The 24,563-nt window shown below is 39.7% G+C and overlaps 1 protein-coding gene across 4 annotated transcripts in view; it reads right to left on the bottom strand.

Moving 5' to 3' along the window:
• The window catches only part of LOC109873265 (ectodysplasin-A-like), a 63,059-nt gene extending 43,747 nt beyond the window's left edge, over positions 1-19,312 (bottom strand). For all 4 annotated transcript variants that reach the window (XM_031807415.1, XM_031807414.1, XM_031807413.1 and 1 more), the window contains exon 1: positions 18,883-19,312. In XM_031807415.1, the coding sequence (XP_031663275.1) occupies positions 18,883-19,188 (306 nt within the window). In that variant the 5' untranslated portion in view covers positions 19,189-19,312. The remainder of the gene's footprint in view (positions 1-18,882) is intronic.
• Between the last annotated feature and the right edge of the window lie 5,251 nt (positions 19,313-24,563).

Below are 24,563 nucleotides of genomic sequence, written 5' to 3' on the forward strand. Positions count from 1 at the left end.
TGCTAAATATGTGTATGTGACCAACATAATTTGATTATGTGATCAGCATGGCCTCACTTGATATGGTCTAAGAAGCTCTATTCATGGCTTTCCTTTTTAACATTATATTCATAATCCACCCTTTAACCTTGAGTTTAAGAGAGTTCTTATCCAGCCAATCATATCCATTCCCCAGGGACTCATAAGAGAAGAGAACCTGGTGGTGGTGTGTGCTCAGTGGCATAATGACAGTCATCAGCAACCGAGGCTCACACTGGATGAGAGGCTACAGCTAGAGCACTTGACCAGTCGTGAACATGTACTCACCTCACAAGCCCAGGGTTAGCCTAGATAAAGTACAGTGGAGGAAAAAGAGAGAGAGACTTGTCTGTCCAGAGAGCTCCAGATGTTGCACCAGTCTGCAGCCCTGGCCAGATGGTACACAGCTGTACTGCAACGCTAGTCTACATCACAGCACAGAAAACCAACCATCCTCCATTATATGCAGTCTACAGATTTCACCCACTACGAACTGTGCTCCTTCTCCTCAACAATTTACAGAATAACAAAAAAGTATTGTACATTTTTGCCACTAGAAAATACTATCATACAGTCGCAATAGGGTGTAAAACAACAATGTCAGAGAACAGTATTCAACAATCAAGAATTGTATGTGACATTACCCACACTCTTAGAAAAAATGGTTCCAAAGTGGTTCTTCGGCTGCCCCCATAGGAGAACCTTTTTTGGTTCCAGGTAGAACCCTTTTTGGGTCCATGTAGTCCCCTCTGTGGAAAAGGTCCTACCTGGAACCAGAAAGGGTCTTCAAAGGGTTCTCCTATGGGGACAGCCGAAGAATCCTTTTAGATTCTAGATAGCACATGATGATGATTTAATTTCAAATCAAATCAAATCAAATCAAATTTTATTTGTCACATACACATGGTTAGCAGATGTTAATGCGAGTGTAGCGAAATGCTTGTGCTTCTAGTTCCGACAATGCAGTAATAACGAACAAGTAATCTAACTAACAATTCCAAAAAAACGACTGTCTTATACACAGTGTAAGGGGATAAAGAATATGTACATAAGGATATATGAATGAGTGATGGTACAGAGCAGCATAGGCAAGATACAGTAGATGATATCGAGTACAGTATAACATATGAGATGAGTATGTAAACAAAGTGGCATAGTTAAAGTGGCTATTGATACATGTATTACATAAGGATGCAGTCGATGATATAGAGTACAGTATATACGTATGCATATGAGATGAATAATGTAGGGTAAGTAACATTATATAAGGTAGCATTGTTTAAAGTGGCTAGTGATATATTTACATCATTTCCCATCAATTCCCATTATTAAAGTGGCTGGAGTTGAGTCAGTGTCATTGTCAGTGTGTTGGCAGCAGCCACTCAATGTTAGTGGTGTGCTGTCTGTGTGAGTGGACCAATTCAGTTTGTCTGTGATGTGTATGCCGAGGAACATAAAACTTGCTACCCTCTCCACTACTGTTCCATCGATGTGGATAGGGGGGTGTTCCCTCTGCTGTTTCCTGAAGTCCACAATCATCTCCTTAGTTTTGTTGACGTTGAGTGTGAGGTTATTTTCCTGACACCACACTCCGAGGGCCCTCACCTCCTCCCTGTAGGCCGTCTCGTCGTTGTTGGTAATCAAGCCTACCACTGTTGTGTCGTCCGCAAACTTGATGATTGAGTTGGAGGCGTGCGTGGCCAAGCAGTCGTGGGTGAACAGGGAGTACAGGAGAGGGCTCAGAACGCACCCTTGTGGGGCCCCAGTGTTGAGGATCAGCAGGGAGGAGATGTTGTTGCCTACCCTCACCACCTGGGGGCTGCCCGTCAGGAAGTCCAGTACCCAGTTGCACAGGGCGGGGTCGACACCCAGGGTCTCGAGCTTGATGACGAGCTTGGAGGGTACTATGGTGTTGAATGCCGAGCTGTAGTCGATGAACAGCATTCTCACATAGGTATTCCTCTTGTCCAGATGGGTTAGGGCAGTGTGCAGTGTGGTTGAGATTGCATCGTCTGTGGACCTATTTGGGCGGTAAGCAAAGGTAGGGTGGAGGTGATATGGTCCTTGACTAGTCTCTCAAAGCACTTCATGATGACGGATGTGAGTGCTACGGGGCGGTAGTCGTTTAGCTCAGTTACCTTAGCTTTCTTGGGAACAGGAAGCATCACTCATGACAGAGTCCAATGATAGTCCCCTGGAGTTCAACGGAGAGAGCAATCCACCTGAACCCATAATCAGGATTGTTTAATACTGCCATCTGTGCAAATAAGTGTGTAGTAAAACATTTACAGCTGCACAAGTGTTTATTGCCATCTGGTCCCAACACATTAATATTTGTCATTGCGTTCATGAAACATGAAGAACAGTGCACAACGAGATGAGAAATGTTAACAAACTGAGATATTTATGAATATCTTATTGATATGAAGGAATAGTTTACTGATCAGGCCTTCTGAGACACAACATTTCTCAACAAAATGAAGGCTGATGCATCTCTAGTTTACTGATGGTCTCAATATCAGGAGCCTAACAACAACATGAAAGGAGTCTTTTGGCCAATGAACGATTGCCCAATAGTCACTTGGTCAGAAACAACAAGAATCAATGAATACATCTTTGTCCTCCAAAAACCAAACATCTTTGATTAAAACAGTCAGATATGTTGGTAATTTACTGCAAAAGAGATTCTAAAATCAAACAATAGATTTTGAGCAGTAAACTATCCTCACAATGAGAACCACGGAGAGCTGAAAGCCTCTATGAGTAAATATTTTGGCATTCCTACCCAAAATAACAGCTATGCATCACCGAGGCCTGTGCAACACAGGGGTGGTGGATGGGGTTCATTACCCTATTATATGTTTAGCAGTGTTAGAATACAAAGACTGTACTACGATGAGAGAATCCTGCAAAGACCAACTCAAATTCAAACCACACGCCAACCCCTCTTTTAAGCAAAGTGATGACTTTACCATTTTTTTCTGTGTGAAAAAGTCATTGAAGATAGACAGCGTCTGATGGGAGGCTATGTGTGACTGTGGCAGTGCCATGGTGAGATAATGGGGATAGCCCTTCTTTGTCTCTGTTCTGTCACATCAGTTCAACTGCACTGCCGGCCAATGTGGAGGAACTACACACTCCCTTGTCATCGCAGTAGCAAAAGCCACAGCTTTGGAAAACTCATCTGTATCTGTTTGTGACTCTTGCGGATTTGCCCTCTTTACAAGAAACAGGATTTGGTTACACTTAATAAACACACTGTTGTGCCACGACAATTTTCAAAAGCCATCAATTGTTTGTAATAGGAAATGAATAGGGTTTGACTAAAAGCATGTGGGTCATGAGCCTGCACTAGGTTGAGACCCAGCAGCTATGCCTTCTTCAAACCAAGGTACAGTTGAAGTCGGAAGTTTACATACACTTAGGTTGGAGTCATTAAAACTAGTTTTTTCAACCACTCCACAAATTTCTTGTTAACAAACTATAGTTTTGGCAAGTTGGTTAGTTGGACATCTACTTTGTGCATGACACAAGTCATTTTTCCAACAATTGTTTACAGACAGATTATTTAACTTATAATTCACTGTATCACAATTCCAGTGGGTCAGAAGTTTACATACACTAAGTTGACTGTGCCTTTAAACAGCTTGGAAAATTCCAGAAAATGATGTCATGGCTTTAGAAGCTTCTGATAGGCTAATTGACATCATTTGAGTCAATTGGAGTTGAACCTGTGGATGTATTTCAAGGCCTACCTTCAAGCTCAGTGCCTCTTTGCTTGACATGATGGGAAAATCAAAAGAAATCAACCAAGACCTCCCCAAAAAATTGTAGACCTCCACAAGTCTGTTTCATCCTTGGGAGCAATTTCCAAACGCCTGAAGGTACCAAATTCATCTGTACAAAAAATAGTACGCAAGTATAAACACCATGGGACCACGCAGCCGTCATACCGCTCAGGAAGGAGACACATTCTGTCTCCTAGAGATGAACATACTTTGGTGCGAAAAGTGCTAATCAATCCCAGAACAACAGCAAAGGACCTTGTGAAGCTGCTGGAGTAAAACAGGTACAAACGTATCTACATCCACAGTAAAACGAGTCCTATATCGACATAACCTGAAAGGCTGCTCAGCAAGGAAGAAGCCACTGCTCCAAAACCGCCATAAAAAAGCCAGACTACGGTTCGCAACTGCACATGGGGACAAAGATCGTACTTTTGGAGAAATATCCTCTGGTCTGATGAAACAAAAAACTGTTTGGCGATAATGACCTTTGTTTTCTTTGGAGGAAAAAGGGGGAGGCTTGCAAGCCGAAGAACACCATCTCAACTGTGAAGCATGGGGCAGCATCATGTTGTGGGGGTGCTTTGTTGCAGGAGGGACTGGTGCACTTCACAAAATATATTGCATAATGAGGAAAGGACAATTAGGTGGATATATTGAAGCAACATCTAAAGACGTCAGTCAGGAAGTTAAAACTTGGTCGCAAATGGGTCTTCCAAATGGACAATGATCCCAAGCATACTTCCAAAGTTGTGCAAAATGAGCTTAAGGACAACAAAGTCAAGGTATTGGAGTGGCCATCACAAAGCCCTGACCTCATCCTATAGAACATTTGTGGGCAGAACTGAAAAAGCATGTGTGAGCAAGGAGGCCTACAAACCTGACTCAATTTCACACCAGCTCTGTCAAGCTGTCAGGAGGAATGGGCCAAAATTCACCCACCTTATTGTGGGAATCTTGTGGAAGGCTACCCGAAATGTTTGACCCAAGTTAAACAATTTAAAGGCAATGCTACCAAATACTAATTGTGTGTATGTAAACTTCTGACCCACTGGGAATGTGATAAAATAAATAAAAGCTGAAAGAAATTATTCTCTCTACTATTATTCTGACATTTCACATTCTCAAAATAAAGTGGTTATTCTAACTGACCTAAAACAGGGACTTTTTACTAGGATTAAATGAATAGGAATTGTGCAAAACTGAGTTTAAATGTATTTGGCTAAGGTGTACGTAAACTTCGAACTTTAACTGTAATTAGCTTTAAAAAAAAATTCAAAGCTGCAACTAACCATGAGAAAACCTCAAAAGAAGGGAAAATAATCTTGACAATTACATACAAAATGTATTGGATCAAACCCCTGATGAAAACGTTTTAAAACATGAACCAGCTATGTGACAGATTAGTGTGAGGTCTTCACAGTTACTGAACCACACACAGTAAATATTTGGGATCTCGTCCATTGTGATTCTACCCCAAACCAAATTCATAGTGATTCTCAATCTTTTTCAGTTCAGTTCATTATGGCCAGCTTGAAATTGTTTTCATTAGGAAGTCTTAATTGTGACTTTATGAAAGTTGTGAGTGACTAGCCTTCATTGTTGTCATCTGATTGAACGAGGCCATCCAGTGCTGCTTTGGGAATCAGTGTTAAAATGGTCATGTCAACACACTCCAAGAAGACTTCAAACAAAGACTGGTCTCTTTCAGCTAGAGTTATGAGAAGAAATGTTCTTAAGTACTGGGTTTTCCTCTGTCTGAACACAACAAACAGTATCTAGCCTCTTTAAACAATAGCCAAGATGCCTGTCATACGACTCATTGGGCTCTTTCTTCAAACTATGAAAATATATATTGCGAAAATGTTATTCTAACTACTCCCAAGCTCCAATTGTTCCCACAAAAGGCCAGAAACCAGAATTCCCTTATTGACTAAGCAATGGAATAAACCTCAAATAATTGCAGGATTGGCAATCAGCTGCACTTTGTTCTAGAGATGGTTTGATAACAGATTTTGAATTTGGGCTTAAGGACTCATACACATGGGGGAAGTTAATAAAAAAACACTCCAATAAGTGGATAAGAAATAAATCAAATCAAATAGACATGCAATACTCTAGGATGTAGACAGCCAATTCACATATTACATGGAGAATCAAATATAAATTAGTATATAAGGCCAGAAATAATAAAATAGGATTATGTGTCACTGAGTTTAAGAGTACATTAATATACCAGGGGAAAAGCATGTTCTCTTTCAGCTTTTACCTTGAAGCCCCCAAACATACAGTTCAAGACCACCACATTCTTGACCTCTCAGGAGAAATGTTAATGCCAGTTTGAGGCTCTCAGATTTTCTATTTTAATCACTAATCCCAAGTCATTTGGTCATCCTCATGCAGACTCAAAGTCTTGGCCATGGATGACCACAATGGTGTGAGTTTATAGTTGCCATGCTGATCATAACATCAGACAATATTAGAATCTTAACATATTGTATTCGTGTTGAAGAGGAGCCTACAAGGGCGATGCATGGTGAGAGTCCGTTTGAAAATCATCTGATTGATGATGAGATTTAACAGATAAAACATATCTGTTTAAGTAATATACAATATTTTTTAAATTGTGCCTTTGCTTTTCCTGAAATAAAATGATTCTTCAGTGCAACATCTGTATGTAATCTAGTAAAGAATCAATGAATTTCCATGTAGCTCATTTGAATAGTCTACATCAATTAGGACATTTAAGAAATGAAACAGGTCATAATTCATAATGAGTCAGATTATTTATCCTGGCATCTTGTTAAGTCGGCCACACACATAGTAAAGCCACAACATTGTGTGATGAGGCCAACTTGTTTCAGAGAATTTAGAATGTGTGATCTACAACGATTACAACACTTGCATGTTCGCACAGCTACATGCAATTTAAATACAAACATATCTAGGAACCTTCACTTTATTTACATCTTCATTAGTTTGAAAGTAGACCCAGGTGCAGATGTACATTTGATTAAAACTCCCAACACTGTCAAAAGTAAATGATTGACTTCTGAATATGCGTAGGTCACAAGATGGCCACTGAATATGCCCTCCACTATGTCAATGCTGCATAGTCTCTTGTATGTTCTTTAACTTCCTCTTTTATAGCAAAGCTCTTGTACCTTCTGCAGATACTACAAATCAAAAAGGGAACCCCCTGTTCCCTGTAATTTAGTTTTATAGCTCTCTAAAATTGGACTAAATCACAAAGAAAGACAAACTGAGATGTGCTCTGTAAAACATAAGTAATATAAGGCTTTCCAACATGACACGTTTGTTTTTTTCTCCCCATAAGCCTAGCTGCACTGAAACTGACTTCAAACACTTTGCATATCAACAAAGGGCCTGGGACGTCTCAGACACGCCTTATCTCATCTAGTCCCAGTAATGTCTCACAGCTGCTTTCAGTAAGGCAGTCACGAAGGCCTTTGGACATTGCTCTGCGAGAAATGAAGATGCTGGCTCATCACAAATGACACTGTCATAATCCGCTGTCTCTGACATCATTAGACAAAAGAGGACAAGAGATACATTTTGTGGAAAACATGAACTTTTCTCAAAATAAGATATTTATTTGTGGATGTTTACTTTTGGGAAAGAGAATGCCATTGGGTTTTCAGAGAATCCTGGTCCATGAGACAAATCATTCATAACAATTTCATCTACTTTAGTTTTTGAAAGATCAATTAGCTTTCCCAAATCACTATTATCAGAGAGCCTCACAGAAGAAGACTCTGGAGATTACAAAATGTTCTCTAACTGTTCTGTATTATTTTAAGGCAGTCTAACTGCATATGATCATCTAGTTGTTTCAAATAAAAACCTGGAATGTTTTCAACATCTTTAACAGAGGATCATGCTTTTTGTTGGCCCAGTGTTTTCTTAGTTTCAGTTTTTAATACCAGATTTTACAGGGTTCATTAAAAGTAACCCTCCCCCCTTCAAAATACACATTATTTTGAAGGCAAAGGCTTTTAAGGATTAAAGACACAGTAGAGGAATGAGTGCCGTAAGAACATGGGCCTTCATTTAAAAAAAAAAAAATTGCATTAAGTGAGCCTAGGTCATCATTACACAACGTTCCAGATTGATCACTTTCAACATGAACTAGAGTCGAATTGCTCCAACCGGTTTACTGTGATTTACCACCCAAACTCACTCCCTTTCCTGGTATAAATAACTGAGAGAAACCGGTAAATTATAATCAATTATTCATATGAACAGCATGACGTTACATGGAACTGTTAAATGACATGCGAAGTCTAAATCTGGCTTCTCTACAGGCCCTTGGCTTACTCTGCTATCTGCAGGATCACTCATCAACGCTCAGGGTGGGAACAGACAGCTCATCTCAGTATGGAGCGCATAATACAATGCATGTATTATCTCATCATGGTAACTTTTTTCTTGTGAAAGGAAGGACTACATTTGCTGCAGCATAGCCTATGCTACAGTAATATAAGGACTGAATGCACGTCTAATTTACACATCTCCATCTGGCTTTAGGGGTCACCCTTTTCCATTGTAAAGATGCATTTTTTTTGTTGCATCTGCAGAGTTTTAAAACGGCCTATCACTCGAATATCGTTGCTTTAAATCAGTACGCACACGAGCACTCTCTCGCAGCCTTTCTATCAATTCCATTCCAATTGAATCCAAAATAGATAGGCATAATCCTGTTCAATATATATATATATATATATATATATATATATATATATATATATATATATATATATATATATATATATATATATATATATATATATATATATATATATATATGTCCTTTCTACCTCTTTCAGGCAATACATTAAATGCAGGATTGGCCTTATATTTAGCTAATGAATGATTTGTTATGCATACGCTTCTAATTTATAGCCTCGGTCTCTTGTGCAATACGCACCTGCGCTCCGCTAGCCTCTCTTCTTTAAAAAAACGCCCCTTAGCTCTGGCTGTCCCAGGAAACGCTAGACTACAAATAGCTTGCTGGACATATTTTAAAGCATTTCTTATACAAATAGACTATTCGAAGAGGGATGCACGCTCTTGTTTGCTGAATGTTAAATACATCAGCATACAGAACTCACAGGAGTTTGAAAGAAGAGAGAACGTGCGACGGCGTTTGTCTATAGTAGTTATTTATTCAGACCCTATATTATTCAAGCATGTCATTACAATTATGAATTTAAGGAAAACGAAACTTATTTAATTTAACTGTTGAAAGCAAGGAAGGAAAGAAGCAACAATAGAGAGAGACAGGCGGTGGGCTAATACCAGTCGCACGACATTAAGGAAAATATTATGAAAGGTAGCCTATATTTCCGTCAGCCTACTAATTATAAAAATGTAAAATAGAACATATTACATGTCAAATTTTAAATCAAATTCACTAGCCTATAATTCTAACTTTGTTGGCCGCATGTCCTGCACCAGCATCGCATGTTCGCTCCCAGCTTCATTGTTCGTCATTCCAATCCATATAATACAGTGTAATACATTTCCCCTAATTGGCTACAGTCCACACTCAAAAAGATTAGCCTATTGGAGCTTGTTTCATTTACTTACCCAAGAGAGCATAGCTACATGTTTGGGCTTTTATGTTTTTCTGTCAGGCGTAATGTGCGGTAGCCTATATATCATAGACCAGTATTGGATAACGGCACAATCATTTGGGCTTTTTTGGGGCTTGGGATCATAAAATGTCTTTAATGTAGGGCTCATAAAATGTATTTAATGTATGCCTCATCAGGCTCAGGTAGCATCAGGCTTGAATTTTCATGCCGATCAAAGCTCTAATCAAATCCAGACATATATGCTTTAGAATGACACTTCCGGTATTGGCTGCAAATACTGGGTTATCCGGAGAAAAGCGATTTATTCTCGGGGTGGAATATTTGTCAAATACCGGGAAATGATTCAACCCTAACATGAACCCATGATCAAATCTCAAGTCAAGTCCTAGCTGGTGCATGTTGATCTCCTGTGTTGAATAAGTGGAATTGCTTGACATGACCTCATATGTAAGGCTAAAGTCTGATCTATTAGTCAGCTGAGGTAACACATTCATGCTCAGATCAGTCCCAATCATGAAACCCCACAATATGTCTAGCTCAATTCGCTTAACATTCTTCTGTACCAAACTACAGTATGAACAGCCACCAATCAATTGACATTGAACCTAAAAACTGTAGCTCTCACACTTAAATAAATATCCACAAAGAAAATTCCAACAAATATCCCAACATCTTGGTGCTAGGTAGCTAAAAAGGTCACATCTTGCTTTGAGTGGCTCTTCACCAAATTCTGAAAGCTTGTTCAATTCCCCATGCTGTGTTTTCTATTTGAACCTTCTAACCAAGGCTGTGGAGCACCTGTCAGTAATTTGGCAAATATGTTTTTCCACCTGCTACCTCGCCCCCCCCCTATTTTTTCCTCCAAGTGCTCACCCTACCCTTCCTCCTGGGACAGTTTCTGTGTGTTGTGGTTTTAAAACAATTCCAATTTGGGGCAACCAGAAAACCACATGAAACATGTTTCGTAAATGTGGCCCCACATCTGTTCTGCAGCAAGGTTGACAACATGCTTTCACTACTCCTCTATGTGTCATACAGATGTAGGATCTTAATTTGATCGGGACATGTTTAACTTGTACTGTATTTGAGGTTTTAAAAGGCTTCTGAAGTTGGTAATTTCCACTTAGAAATGTCAGACTTCATTTTCAGAAAGTTTTATGAATCCCTACAAAAATGTCCATTAATTATAATCCACATAATAATTGACATTTCCTGTTGCTATAGGAGTATTTTCCTGCTGTAGCAAACTGGCTCAATTTAAGATCCTACATCTGTAGTGTCTTTCCAAACTCAAACCACTACAACGATCTATGCTGAGAAAATGTAGACAAGATGTATATTATTTATTTGAGTGATCTAATAGCAGTGTTCATAATTTACATTTTGGCTTCAGTACATTGTTATTATATGGGTGCAAATATATATTAATCAAAGATAAACTTTAGCATTTGTAATCAGTGTTAGTGCCATTCAATGTTTCGCATTACATGAACATCTATGGGTAATGCAATTAATACGCTAATAAACATTACAGTGCAGTTTAGGTTTATAATACATGCTGTATAGTGCCTTAGGTTGGATGTAGGTCCAGCAATTGGCCCAGGAAGTTGCTATGATCACTATCTGAGGGAGGTGGAGGGAGGATAGAAGGGTGGTGGTCTTGTGAGAATGAGATACATTTTGTTTTGAACAATCACCTCCATAATAATGTTGAGAATTTGGGAGGCTCATACATATTAACATCCATAAAGTAAGGCCTTTCAGATTTTATTTGACCTTTATTTAACTAGGTAAGTCAATTAAGAACAAATTCTTATTTTCAATAATGGCCTAGGAACAGTGGGTTAACTGCCTGTTTAGGGGCAGAACGAAAGATTTGTACCTTGTCAGCTCGGGGGTTTGAACTTGCAACCTTCCGTTACTAGTCCAATGCTCTAACCACTAGGCTACCCAATACTATTTATTGAACCTTTATTTAACTGTATAATCATGTATAATCACTTCCTAATCTCTTTCTGCTCAGACTTGTTACATTTTAATGAATTGAGTCGCTGATGTGGTCCCCCTTGGGTTGTGCCGTGGCGAAGATCTTTGCAGGCTATACTCGGCCTTGTCTCAGGATGGTAAGTTGGTGGTTGAAGATATCCCTCTAGTGGTGTGGGGCTGTGCTTTGGCAAAGTGGGTGGGGTTATATCCTGCCTGTTTGGCCCTGTCCGGGGGTATCATTGGATGGGGCCACAGTGTCTCCTGACCCCTCCTGTCTCAGCCTCCAATATTTATGCTGCAGTAGTTTGTGTCGGGGGGCTAGGGTCAGTCTGTTATATCTGGAGTATTTCTCCCTTGTCTTATCCGGTGTCCTGTGTGAATTTAAGTATGCTCTCTCTAATTCTTTCTTTCTCTCTCTCGGAGGACCTGAGCCCTAGGACCATGCCTCAGGACTACCTGGCATAATGACTCCTTGCTGTCCCCAGTCCACCTGGCCGTGCTGCTGCTCCAGTTTCAACTGTTCTGCCTGCGGCTATGGAACCCTGACCTGCTCACCGGACGTGCTACCTGTCCCAGACCTGCTGTTTTCAACTCTCTCTAGAGACAGCAGGAGCAGTAGAGATACTCTCAATGATCAGCTATGAAAAGCCAACTGACATTTACTCCTGAGACTTGTTGCACCCTCGACAACTACTGTGATTATTATTATTTGACCATGCTGGTCATTTATGAACATTTGAACATCTTGGCCATGTTCTGTTATAATCTCCACCCGGCGCAGCCAGAAGAGGACTAGCCACACCTCATAGCCTGGTTCCTCTCTAGGTTTCTTCCTAGGTTTTGGCCTTTCTAGGGAGTTTTTCTTAGCCACTGTGCTTCTACACCTGCATTGCTTGCTGTTTGGGGTTTTAGGCTGGGTTTCTGTACAGCACTTTGAGATATCAGCTGATGTAAGAAGGGCTATATAAATACATTTGATTTGATTTGAATTAGGTAACAGTCTCAGAAAAAAGGGTAACGAATTGTACTTAAAGTGGTACAAACGCTTGTCACTGTCAACTTAAGCATCATTAACCTACATTATCACTGCATATTGGCTTTGCTTGAATTGCCCTGCCAATGCATTGTTGTTTGGACCATTTAAAAAAAAAAATCTGTATTTGAGGTAGGCCATATGATCACACTGGTATTAGATGAGTTGCTGTATTACTTGGGAGGCACAGTTGAGTAAGAATACACTTAAATAATTCGCTTTTTATTTCAATTCTACTGGGCTGCTGGAACGTGCATGTGATGGTCAGTCTCAGCGGAGGGAGAGAGCAGCATACTGAGAGTCCACCTCTTAACATCCCTCCGCTCTCCCTTTCCTCCACTGACACTGACCAAAACGGGACACTGTTTTCCTCCAGTTGAACTCGAGTCACACTGCATTATTTTTGCCTCATGCACAAATTCATTGTCATACTTCTATGAACAGAGAAAGTGAAATATTCCTCTGTATTAAAAAAGACCCAAGCCGCTAATAATATACATTTTCCTACTCATTCATTACAGCTGCAGTACTGGTTGTAGTGCCAGTGGAAGTAAGAACAACGCACATTTTATGGCTTATAAAAGTGTTGAATACAAAGTGCTGACAGTGCTGAGGAAAAACATAAACATGAACTCACTCATAAAAACAGCTGCTCTTTGCTGTATTCATTGACAGTCTCGCTGGTCATGGTTTTAAAGGTTTAGAAATCTCACAGTGTCAACTTTGCTTTAGCTTTCTTTTACGCCTGCTATGTTACTGTAGACACGGTAATCTGAGCCATCTGATTGGCCAGCGGTAGACCTATAATGCACTTTATTTTTAATTTATTTTTAATTTTACCTTTATTTAACCAGGCAAGTCAGTTAAGAACAAATTCTTATTTTCAATGACGGCCTAGGAACAGTGGGTTAACTGCCTAGGTGCCTGCTGGGAAGGCAGAGTTTGTACTTTCAGACACATGAAATGGTTCAAAATGGGAAAACTTTGCCAACCCGGCATGCAGGGCAGCTGAATTGGGTGCACCTACCACCAACAGTGCGAGATTAATAAATAGAAATAGGAACGCAAGGCTTTAACGTTGGGTTTTTTACAGAAATACTATGCGATCGACTAGGAATGCCTTGGAGATCAACCAGTCGTACCCGTAAGGTACGTTGATTGTACTCTTGCAGTTTGTACCTTAAAATAGCCAAATTGTACAAATGTGCCCTTTTAAGGTACCACCAGTGACATAGCCATTTGTTTCTTTAACTTCTTATGGCTTGGGGGCAGTATTTCGACGTCTGAATGAGAAGCGTTCCCAAAGTAAACTAGCTGTTACTCAGGCCCAGAAGATATGATATGCATATAATTGGTAGATTTGGATAGAAAACACTGTAAAATTTCCCAAACTGTTAAAATGTCTGAGTATAACAGAACCGATATGGCAGGCGAAAACCTGAGGAAAATCCATCCAGGAAGTGGAATTATTTTGATGTGGGTAGTTTTCAATTGAATGCCTATAGAGTATCTAATGGGTTAGGACCCAGATTGCAGTTCCTATGGCTTCCACTAGATGTCAACAGTATTTAGACATTGTTTCAGGCTTGTGTTCTGAAAAATGAAGAAGAATGAGACCTTTCTGTCATTGGACTGTAGAATCATGCAGTGCTGGTTTGTGCGCATGACCGAGTGCGTGCCCTTCATTGTTTCTCCTTTCTATTGAATACGCTATTGTATGGTTGAAATATGATCTATTATTTACACAATTGACAACCTGAGGATTAATTATAAACATCGTTTGACATGTTTCGACGAACTTTACCGGTACTATTAGGATGTATTCGTCTGCATGTTTTGGCCGCCTTTGAGCCAGTGGATTACTGAACAAAACACGCCAACAAAACAGAGTTTTTGGGATATAAAGAGGGACTTTATCGAACAAAACCAACATTTTATTGTGTAGCTGGGACTTTCGTGACTGCAACCATTAATTTTATCGCTATTTCTGACTTTCTGACTCCTCTACTTGGTTGGAAAATGTTTGTATGCTTTTTGTATGGTTTCCCCTTAAACCACTCAAGTGTTGCTTTAGCAGTAGGCTTAGGGTCATTGTCCTTGCTGGAAGGTGAACCTACGTCCCAGTCTCAAATCTCTGGAACACTGAAACAGGTTTCCCTCAAGAATTTCCTTGTATTTAGAGCCATCCATCATTCCTTCAATTCTGACCAGTTTCACAGTCCCTGCAGATAAAAAACATCCCTGCTGCCACCATCATGCTTCACTGTGGGGATGGTGTTCTCGGGGCGATGAGAGGTGTTGAGTTTGCACCAGACATAGCGTTTTCTTGATGGCCAAAAAGCTAAATTTTAGTCTCATCTGACCTGAGTACCTTCTTCCATATGTTTGGGGAGTCTCCCACATGCCTTTTGGCGAACACCAAACATGTTTGCTTATTTTTTTCTGTCCACTCTTCCATAAAGCCCAGCTCTGTGGAGTGTACCGCTTAAAGTGGTCCTATGGACAGATACTCCAATCTCCGCTGTGCTTAGTGGTATTGCAGAATTTCAGAACAGGTGTATATATACTAAGATCATGTGATATTTAAATTCACTTCACCAATTTGGACTATTTTGTATATGTCCATTACATGAAATCCAAATTAAAATCCATTTAAATTACAGGATGTAATGCAACTAAATAGGAAAAATGCCAAGGGGGTGAATACTTTTGCAAGGCACTGTATATATTTATATATGGTTTATTACCGGTATCGTCCCGTGTCAGTCAACGAGGTTTACCCTCGCTCTTTTGTTTGGGTTCAGCCCAGTGTATACGTGTTTGTTTTGGGTGTATCAAAAACCCCTATTGTGTATTCCTGCGCCTGTCTCCAAAATCCTTTTTTTTTTTTTTTTTACCAGCGTGAGAGTTTCATTTTCCTCCATATTGTTATAGTGTTCTTAACTATGAAGTTGTTAATGTTCTTAGATGTATCCTTTGAAAATCAACACAAAGATTCTGGGGACAATATGCACCCATTGTTCCTCTTTAATGCATTTAACTATATGTCATAAGTTTTAGCAAAGGGGGCATTGAGTCTTCAATATTGGACAGGTATATCAGGAGATTATCTACAAATAAGTTTAGTTTATATTCTTGTTTACCAATACTGATATCTGTTACGTTTGGGTCCTGTCTTTCTGCAAGCGGTTCAACTGCCACTGTAAACAGGAGGGGGGAGAGGGGAGAGGGGACATCCCTGTCTTGCGTCCCTTTCTAAAGCAATTTCATAGAGATAATGTATTATTTGTGTATATTTATTGCTTTAGGACATTTATACAATATTTGAATGACATGTATTTCAGCTGAAAAGTTGAAAGCTTCCAAAGTTTTGAATAGAAAATGTCATTCAAGACGGTCAAAAGCCTCTTCGGCTTTAACAGCCATTATTGATTAATCTATATCTTGTTTTTTTGCTTATTGTATTAAACTGAAACATGTTCTTGTATTTGTTTGTCTATTTTTAATAAACCCTGTTTGATTGATATGTATCAAGTCTGCATCAAGTCTGGTAAGACTTTAGCCATTCTATTGCTTATAAGCTTTGTTATCATTTTATTGTCACAATTGATTAAATTTATGGGTCTATAATCAGCAGGGTACTCCAGATTTTCCTGGTTTTAATTTAACTGAAATAACAGTTTGATACATGGAACTAGGAAGTACTGAATTTACATTTGTGTAAATAGAGGGCCTACTTTGTCCCAAAATGTTGAATAGAATTCTAAGGGAAAGCCATCCATTTACTGCTATATGATTGCTCAATATTAGTCTCCTTCGAAAATAGTTGCATGTGATTTGGAACATACAGTTGAAGTATATTAGCTGCTGGTGGAGAGGAGGAGGAGGTTGAATGGGGTTGAAGTGTTGCAGTGGTGGTTCTGTGAAATACCCTGATATGATGAGTAACCTTGCCTGAGACCTGGAGACTTGTTTTAGTTCCCAAGGCTAATACCATTGCCTAGACTTTAGCTCTGTGGGCTAACACGGTCTTAAGTCATGAGTCAGGTTAGAAACTGTTTGGTCGATCTAATTAGCAGCTCCAAGAGGGAGAAGCAATGAACGTGAGCTATTGTGTCCAGTCTCATGCAAGAGGTAAATCCCTTTATGATATAAAAAGCTTTCACCTTCAAAATAATACTCAACAGGAAACAATTTTAGCTTTCTTGACTCATTTCTTTAGTTAGCAGTAACTTTTAGTCTCTCCTCTGTTTTCTAAACATACCGAAAGGCACACAATGTTTTGTTTGTATGGATAGCTTCCCATAAGAAAGAAAATAACATCTGTGTAACCACTAGCTACACTCTAAGTTAATCTAAATAGATGCAGGTGCATATCATGGCAAACATAATTGACAATTAAGGTCATTCAAACATTCTTTCCTAACTCCCTTGCAAGCAGAACAAAACTTGTAATAGTCTTGACACCTGTCCCCAGTAACAACTATGGCCTGAGGCCCACTGTTCCTTTGAAATCATTCCAAATAACTCTATTAAAACCTACAGCTAAAATAAGCACATCGTTCTTGACCACACATCTACAGTTCACCATCAGGGATGTTTACTTATGTTTTATGAGCTTGAGTGGTGGGTATTACAAAAGATGATGTAAAATGACCCTATAACTACAGCCCTCAGATTGGACACTGACCATATCCCCTCTGGATGGTTCTTTGGTTCAGGTTGGGCTTTTGCTTGAATATATGATAATAAGGACCCAATGCAACTTACACTACAGACAAATAAACAATAGAAACAATACACACATACGTAATCACATCTTTCACAGATATTTCCAAATATGGGGCCTAAATCATCTCTAAAGATCTCTCACTTCAAATATTTGCCTGTCTCTATTAACATTTAGAGCCATGTGTACATTCTCCCACAAAGATACATTTTAATGGAGTTGAATAATTGTGTGGATGTTATTAATTGCATGCACAATGTTGCTATTAAGGTAATATCCTGTAAGAAATCTCATACTCCAACAGAGCACACAGTTTGATTTAATAGTGATGTTGAGGGTTGGCACTGGATCTTTTGTGGAGCTAACTCTGCTAGCCAGAGACTTCACACTGAGCTCTGGAGACAAGCCACAATGCCTGGGGAAGTTGAAATGACGAAGCGGGGGGTCATTTACCTGCTTTAGCTAATTTACAATCTCATTTGGGATTTTTGAAGTGTTTTTCTCTAAATAAACCTCTATGAATAAACCATCCACAGGCCTACAAAAAACATAGTGACTGAACTTAAAAGCTGAGGATTTTTTTAAAACTATGGCAATCTTTAGATATGAGCAACCAGTTGTGCTGTGTAGTACTTTTGCAGTTCGTAGCAAGGTCAAAGACAACAATGTGGATTCTGGAGAATTCAGAGCGACATGATCACAAACAAACCAATAAACATTTCTCATCTCATCTGATTATAACATAGATGAGGGCCAGATGGATCTTAACGTTGCAGAATTGTTGGTGTAATTTATGTGTAATTGAAAGGCATCCACTTAGTCTCATTTTACTGCCATGATGTTTCTGTCCAGATGTATTTTTAACATGGCTGATCATGCTTCTGACCATATTTTCTAAACCAAGCACATTTGGCAGAGCCATCTTACACCCCAGCCTCACAGACAGGTGGGAGGCATTCTCTCTCCCATGCTGTCAATCCACAGGCTTAAAGAATAGCTAACAAGAGAACTTCAGCTCCTTTTAGGATTTGATTCCAGTAACAACTCAAATGGCCCCAGGTTTTTTCTGAAGTCAATTAAGAAATTGTAAGGCATTATAATATGCCAATGCATTAAAATGTGAGAGTGGGTTGTTAATTCTTGGAGGGGATGTGTGGAATCTTACTGTGCCACATGCTGATGACATGCAGGCAGTATTCTCTACTGTAGATGTCTGCTCGTCTCAACATGCACCATCAGGTCACTTAAACCATACACTCACTATTCAAATCCTCGCTAAACCACTTTGGAAAAAATACTTTCACCAAAAGCATTATTAACCATTATCCATCTCAAGCAACAATAAACAATTGGGCGCCTCAACCGTGAAACTATGCTCTGTATAGCTATACTACCAACATGCAACTAGACTGTATCATAATAAAACAAAGACCAAGTAGTCCTTATCTGAGAAACACTGACCAGTATACTGTATTATTGTGTCGGATCAAGGACAAATTAAAGTTTCTAACTGATGGCGGTAAATATTCATCATTCACATCCTTTCATCGGAATTGACAGAAATTGCCACATGTTGTTTCAACATCCCACAAGTGAAAATAATTTGGTGTGGGCTACACTTTGGTCCTCTTATGTGTATTTATATGAATTCTTACTAAATGTTAATATATGTTTAGTGTTATTACGCTATTAAAGAGCCGATAATTAACCTACCTGTGGCTGTAGATCAGTTGGGTAGCTGATATCCAACAGCTGGAATACTGGAGAATATCGGTCATTCATATCGTCTGCGGCCGGTGACACTGTCTCCTCTCTGTTCTTCTGGAGAATCTCGCGTTTCACCTCCGATCTCAGGTCCAAATAACAGAAAAGCGTTACTAGATGCAATGAAAGGGATAAGACGAAGAATCCCAGGAAGATTTTACAGTTATTACAATGTTTCCTGCAAATGCAAGTAGTCTCTTTTAAGTCAATCTCCTCTATGTGTGCAAACTTTTCAGACATAGATTTAGGTGCCATGTTTAAATACTTTCAGTCGTTGCTATTTCAGCATACTAGGCTTTTGTCTATGATGCTATGGCCCTAACCTGAGCTGTCTGATGCTCAAACGTTCGCACATCGACAGTTATCTCCATCCACATCAAGGCAGGGGACGGTACAGTAACCCACACTGATACCGTAATTTAAAGCAATCCTTGTCGAAAGATCCGCCCCTCTTGTATCTGATTGGGCTGCGCCTATTTACGTGCAACTCCATTGAAAACTACAGCGACGAATGCTGTCCGGGTCGTCTGGCTTGATAGATCAGCCAAAACCAGTACATCCCACCACTGGCCACATCACGTAATTTCAACGATGAAATGTGGAACATATTTGCTTGAGACCTTGATCAATGAGATTTCAATCTTTATTTACACACTCATAAAGGACATACAGAGTTCGTTGAATTCCTAATGTGTTATCACTATGCCTTAGAAGAACCATTTAAAAGTCCAACAAAATTCCAATGGGTGGCGCAGTGGTCTCCGGTAGGGATAACTTTGTCTCTTGTGGCGGGCCAGGTGCAGGGCACGCTAACCAAGGTCGCCGGGTGCAGGTGCTTCTACACCTGCATTGCTTGCTGTTTGGGGTTTTAGGCTGGGTTTCTGTACAGCACTTTGAGATATCAGCTGATGTACGAAGGGCTATATAAATAAATTTGATTTGATTTGATTTGTTTCCTCCGACACATTGGTGCGGCTGGCTTCCGGGTTGGATGCGCGCTATGTTAAGAAGCAGTGCGGCTTGGTTGGGTTGTGTATCGGAGGACGCATGACTTTCGACCATCGTCTCTCCCGAGCCCGTACGTGAGTTGTAGCGATGAGACAAGATAGTAGCTACTAACAATTGGATACCATTGGATACCACGGAAAAGGGGAATAAAAAATAAATAACAAATCCAATGGAAAAAATTTCAGATTTTTGGTTTAGTTGTCATCTAAATGTTTATCACTGGGCATTCAACCATTTAAAAGCACAACAAAGTTCAAATGGGAATATGCCAGATATTTTGTATTTATACAACAATTTAGAGCTCTATTCAATCTGTATAACTGAAGTGTTACAGAAAGCTAAATATAAATGTAAAGGCAATTTCCGATTGTACCGACATATGCAACATTTACCATGAATGCACTAACGAGGGAAAATTGCCTTTAAATTTCAATCACTCTGTAACGCTGAACTTCCGTGATATGAATTGAATAGAGCCCTTAATGCGTTATCAGGGGCATCATGCACCCCAAAAATCTGAAGGGACACAAGAGTAGAGTACATGAGGATGGCTGTTCCGGTGTTCCGGACACCATCTGGAAGTTGGAGAATTTAGAAATGTTCAAACACCTGAAGCAGCTTTTTCCTGTAATCGAGAGCAATAATCATGATGCTTAACTTTAAATAAATAAAAACATTTTTTTTTCTGCATGTCTAAGCATACCTCTTGAGCTCTCGGTATCTTCCTGACTGTTTATTTAAAATTGTATTTTTTTTGTGCATCTTTTCTCAAATCTGTGATAAATATTAAAAGGAATGTGAGTCTTATTCAATACATTTAGTAATTGCTTGCTTTTCAAAAGGCTAACAACCTTGCCAGCAGGCATGCCAGCTAATATAGCTACTCTAACTTGATTGATAGACTGAAATGGATTCTTTGTAGCTAGTTATGCGATTATGAGATTGGGAACCTGTCAGGGCTAGCTAAAGTCAAATTAATAAAATTGCTAGTAGTTTTTTAGAGAAGCAACACAAAAAGCTATAAAAAAAATACAAAAAATATATGTATATATATAAATATATGTATATATACAGTTGAAGCCGGAGGTTTACATACACTTAGTTTGAGGTAATTAAAACTAGTTTTTCAACCACTCCACACATTTCTTGTTAACAAACTATAGTTTTGGGAAGTCAGTCTAATTTGTGTTTGACACAAGTAATTTTCCAACAATTGTTTACAGACAGATTATTTCACTTATAATTCACTGTATCACATTTCCAGTGGGTCAGAAGTTTAAATACACTAAGTTGACTGTGCCTTTAAAGAGCTTGGAAAATTCCAGAAAATGAATTAATGGCTTTAGAAGGTTCTGATAGGTCAATTGACATAATTTGAGTCAATTGAAGGTGTACCTGTGGATGTATTTCAAGGCCTACCTTCAAACCCAGTGCCTCTTTGCTTGACATCATGGGAAAATCAAAATAAATCAGTGAGCCGTCATACGGCTCAGGAAGGAGACAAGTTCTGTCTCCTAGAGATGAACGTACTTTGGTGCAGAAAGGGCAAATCAATCCCAGGACAACAGCAAAGGACCTTGTGAAGATGTGTGAGGAAACAGGTACAAAAGTATCTATATCCACAGTAAAACGAGTCCTTTATCAACATAACCTGAAAGGCCGCTCAGCAAGGAAGAAGCCACTGCTCCAAAACCGCCATAAAAAAAGCCAGACTACGGTTTGCAACTGCACATGGGGACAAATATCGTACTTTTTAGAGAAATGTCCTCTGGTCTGATGAACATCTCAAGACATCAGTCAGGAAGTTAAAGCTTGGTCGCAAATGGGTCTTCCAAATGGACAATGACCTCAAGCATACTTCCAAACTTGCTGCAAAATGGCTTAAGGACAAGTAAGTCAAGGTATTGGAGTGGCCATCACAAAGCCCTGATCTCAATCCTATGGAATATTTGTGGGCAGAACTGAAAAAGCATGTGCGAGCAAGGAGGCCTACAACCCTGCTCTGTCAGGAGAAATGGGCCAAAATTCCCCCAACTTATTGTGGGAAGCTTGTGGAAGGCTACCCGAAATGTTTGATCCAAGTTAAACAATTTAAGGCAATGCTACCAAATACTAACTGAGTGTATGTAAACTTCTGACCCACTGGGAATGTGATGAAAGAAATAAAAGCTGAAATAAATAATTCTCTCTATTATTATACTGACATTTCACATTCTTAAAATAAAGTGGTGATCCTAACTGATCTAATACAGGGAATTTTTACTAGGATTAAATGTCAGGAATTGTGAAAAACTGAGTTTAAATGTATTTGGCTAAAATGTATGTAAACTTCCGACTTCAACTATATACATATATACAGTGCACTCTGAAAGTTTTCAGACTTTTCCCACATTGTTTTACGTTAAATCCTTATTTTTTTTCATCAATCTACACACAATACCCCATAATGACAAAGCAAAAACCGTTTTAAGATTTTCTTTGCAAATGTATTAAAATGACAAAAACATAAATATCTTATTTACATAAGTATTCAGGACCCTTTGCTATCAGACTAGAAATTGAGCTCAGGTGCATCCTGTTTCCATTGATGATCCTTGAAATGTTTCTTCAACTTAATTGGAATCCACCTGTGGTAAATTCAATTGATTGGACATGATTTGGAAAGGCATACACCAGTCTATATAATGTCCAACAGTTGACACTGTATATCAGAGCAAGAACCAAGCCATGGTGTTAAAGGAATTGTCCGTAAAGCTCAGAAACAGGATTGTGCAGCATTGAAGATCCCCAAGAACCGAGTGGCCTCCATCATTCTTGGAAGTTTGGAACCACCAAGACTCTTCCAAGAGCAGGCCGTCTGGCCAAACTGATAAATCGGAGGAGAATGTTCTTGGTCAGGGAGGTGGTCACTCTGACAGATGTCCAGAGTTCCTCTGTGGAGATGGGAGAACCTTCCAGAAGGACAATCATCTCTGCAGCACTGCGCCAATCAGGCCTTTATGGTAGAGTGGCCAGACGGAAGACAATCCTCAGTAAAAGGAACATGACTGCCTGCTTGGTGTTTGCCAAAAGGCACCTAAAGACTCCCAGACCATGAGAAACAAGATTCTCTGGTCTGATGAAACCAAGATTGAACTTTTTGGCCTGAATGGTACGCGTCACATCTGGAGGAAACCTGGCACCATCCCTACGGTGAAGCATGGTGGTGGCATCATGCTGTGGGGATGTTTTTTGGTGGCAGGGACTGAGAGACTAGTCAGGATCGAGGGAAAGATGAATGGAGCAAAGTACAGAGAGATCCTTGATGAAAACCTGCTCCAGAGCGCTCAGGACCTCAGACTGGTTCGAAGGTTCCCCTTCCAACAGGACAATGACCCTAAGCACACAGCCAAGACAACGCAGGAGTGGCTTCGGGACAAGTCTCTGAATGTCCTTGAGTTGCCCAGCCAGAGCCCGGACTTGAACCTGATCGAACATCTCTGGAGAGACCTGAAAATAGCTGTGCGGCAACGCTCCCCATCCAACCTCACAGAGCTTGAGAGGATCTGCAGAGAAGAATGGGAGAAACTGCCCAAATACAGGTGTGCCAAGCTTGTAGCGTCATACCCAAGAAGACCTATCCAAGAAGGCTGTAGTCACTGCCAAAGGTGCTTCAACAAAGTACTGAGTAAAGGGTCTGAATACTTATGTAAAAGTGATATTTCCATTTGGAAAAAAGTCAAAAAAACTATTTTTGCTTTGTCGTTATGGGGTATTGTGTGTAGATTGATGAGGGAAAAAACGATATAATCAATTTTAGAATAAGGCTGTAATGTAACAAAAGGTGGAAAAAGTGAAGGTGTCTGAATACTTTCGAAATGCACTGTATATACAGTACCAGTTTGAACACACCTACTCATTCAAGGTTTTTTCTTTATTTTTATTATTTTCTATATTGCAGAATAATAGTGAAGAAGTCATAACTATGAAATTACATATATGGAATCATGTAGTAACCAATAGTGTTAAACAAATCTAAATATATTTGAGACTCATAAAAGTAGCCACCCTTTGCCTTGATGACTTCTTTGCACACTCTTGCCATTCTCTCAACCGTCTTCACCTGGAATGCTTTTCCAACAGTCTTGAAGGAGTTCCCACATTTGCTGAGCACTTGTTGGCTGCTTTTCCTTCACTCTGCAGTCCAACTCATCCCAACTCATCTCAATTGGGTTGAGGTCGGGTGATTGTGGAGGCCAGGTCATCTGATGGAGCATTCCATCACTCTCCTTCTTGGTCAAATAAGCCTTACAAAGCCGGGAGAGGTGTTGGGTCATTATTCCTGTTGAAAAACAAATGATAGACCCACTAAGCGCAAACCAGATGGGATGGCGTATTGCTGCAGAGTGCTGTGTTAGCCATGCTGGTTAAGTGTGCCTTGAATTCTAAAATACATCACAGTGTCACCAGCAAAGCACCCCCACATCATCACACCTCCTCCTCCATGCTTCACGGTGGGAACCACACATGCGGAGATCGTTCACCTAGTCTGCATCTCACAAAGACACAGTGGTTGGAACCAGAAATCTCAAATTTGGACTCATCAGACCAAAGGACAGATTTCCACTGGTCTAATGTCCATT

Source organism: Oncorhynchus kisutch, linkage group LG28, assembly GCF_002021735.2.
Source record: "Oncorhynchus kisutch isolate 150728-3 linkage group LG28, Okis_V2, whole genome shotgun sequence".
NCBI lineage: Eukaryota > Metazoa > Chordata > Actinopteri > Salmoniformes > Salmonidae > Oncorhynchus > Oncorhynchus kisutch.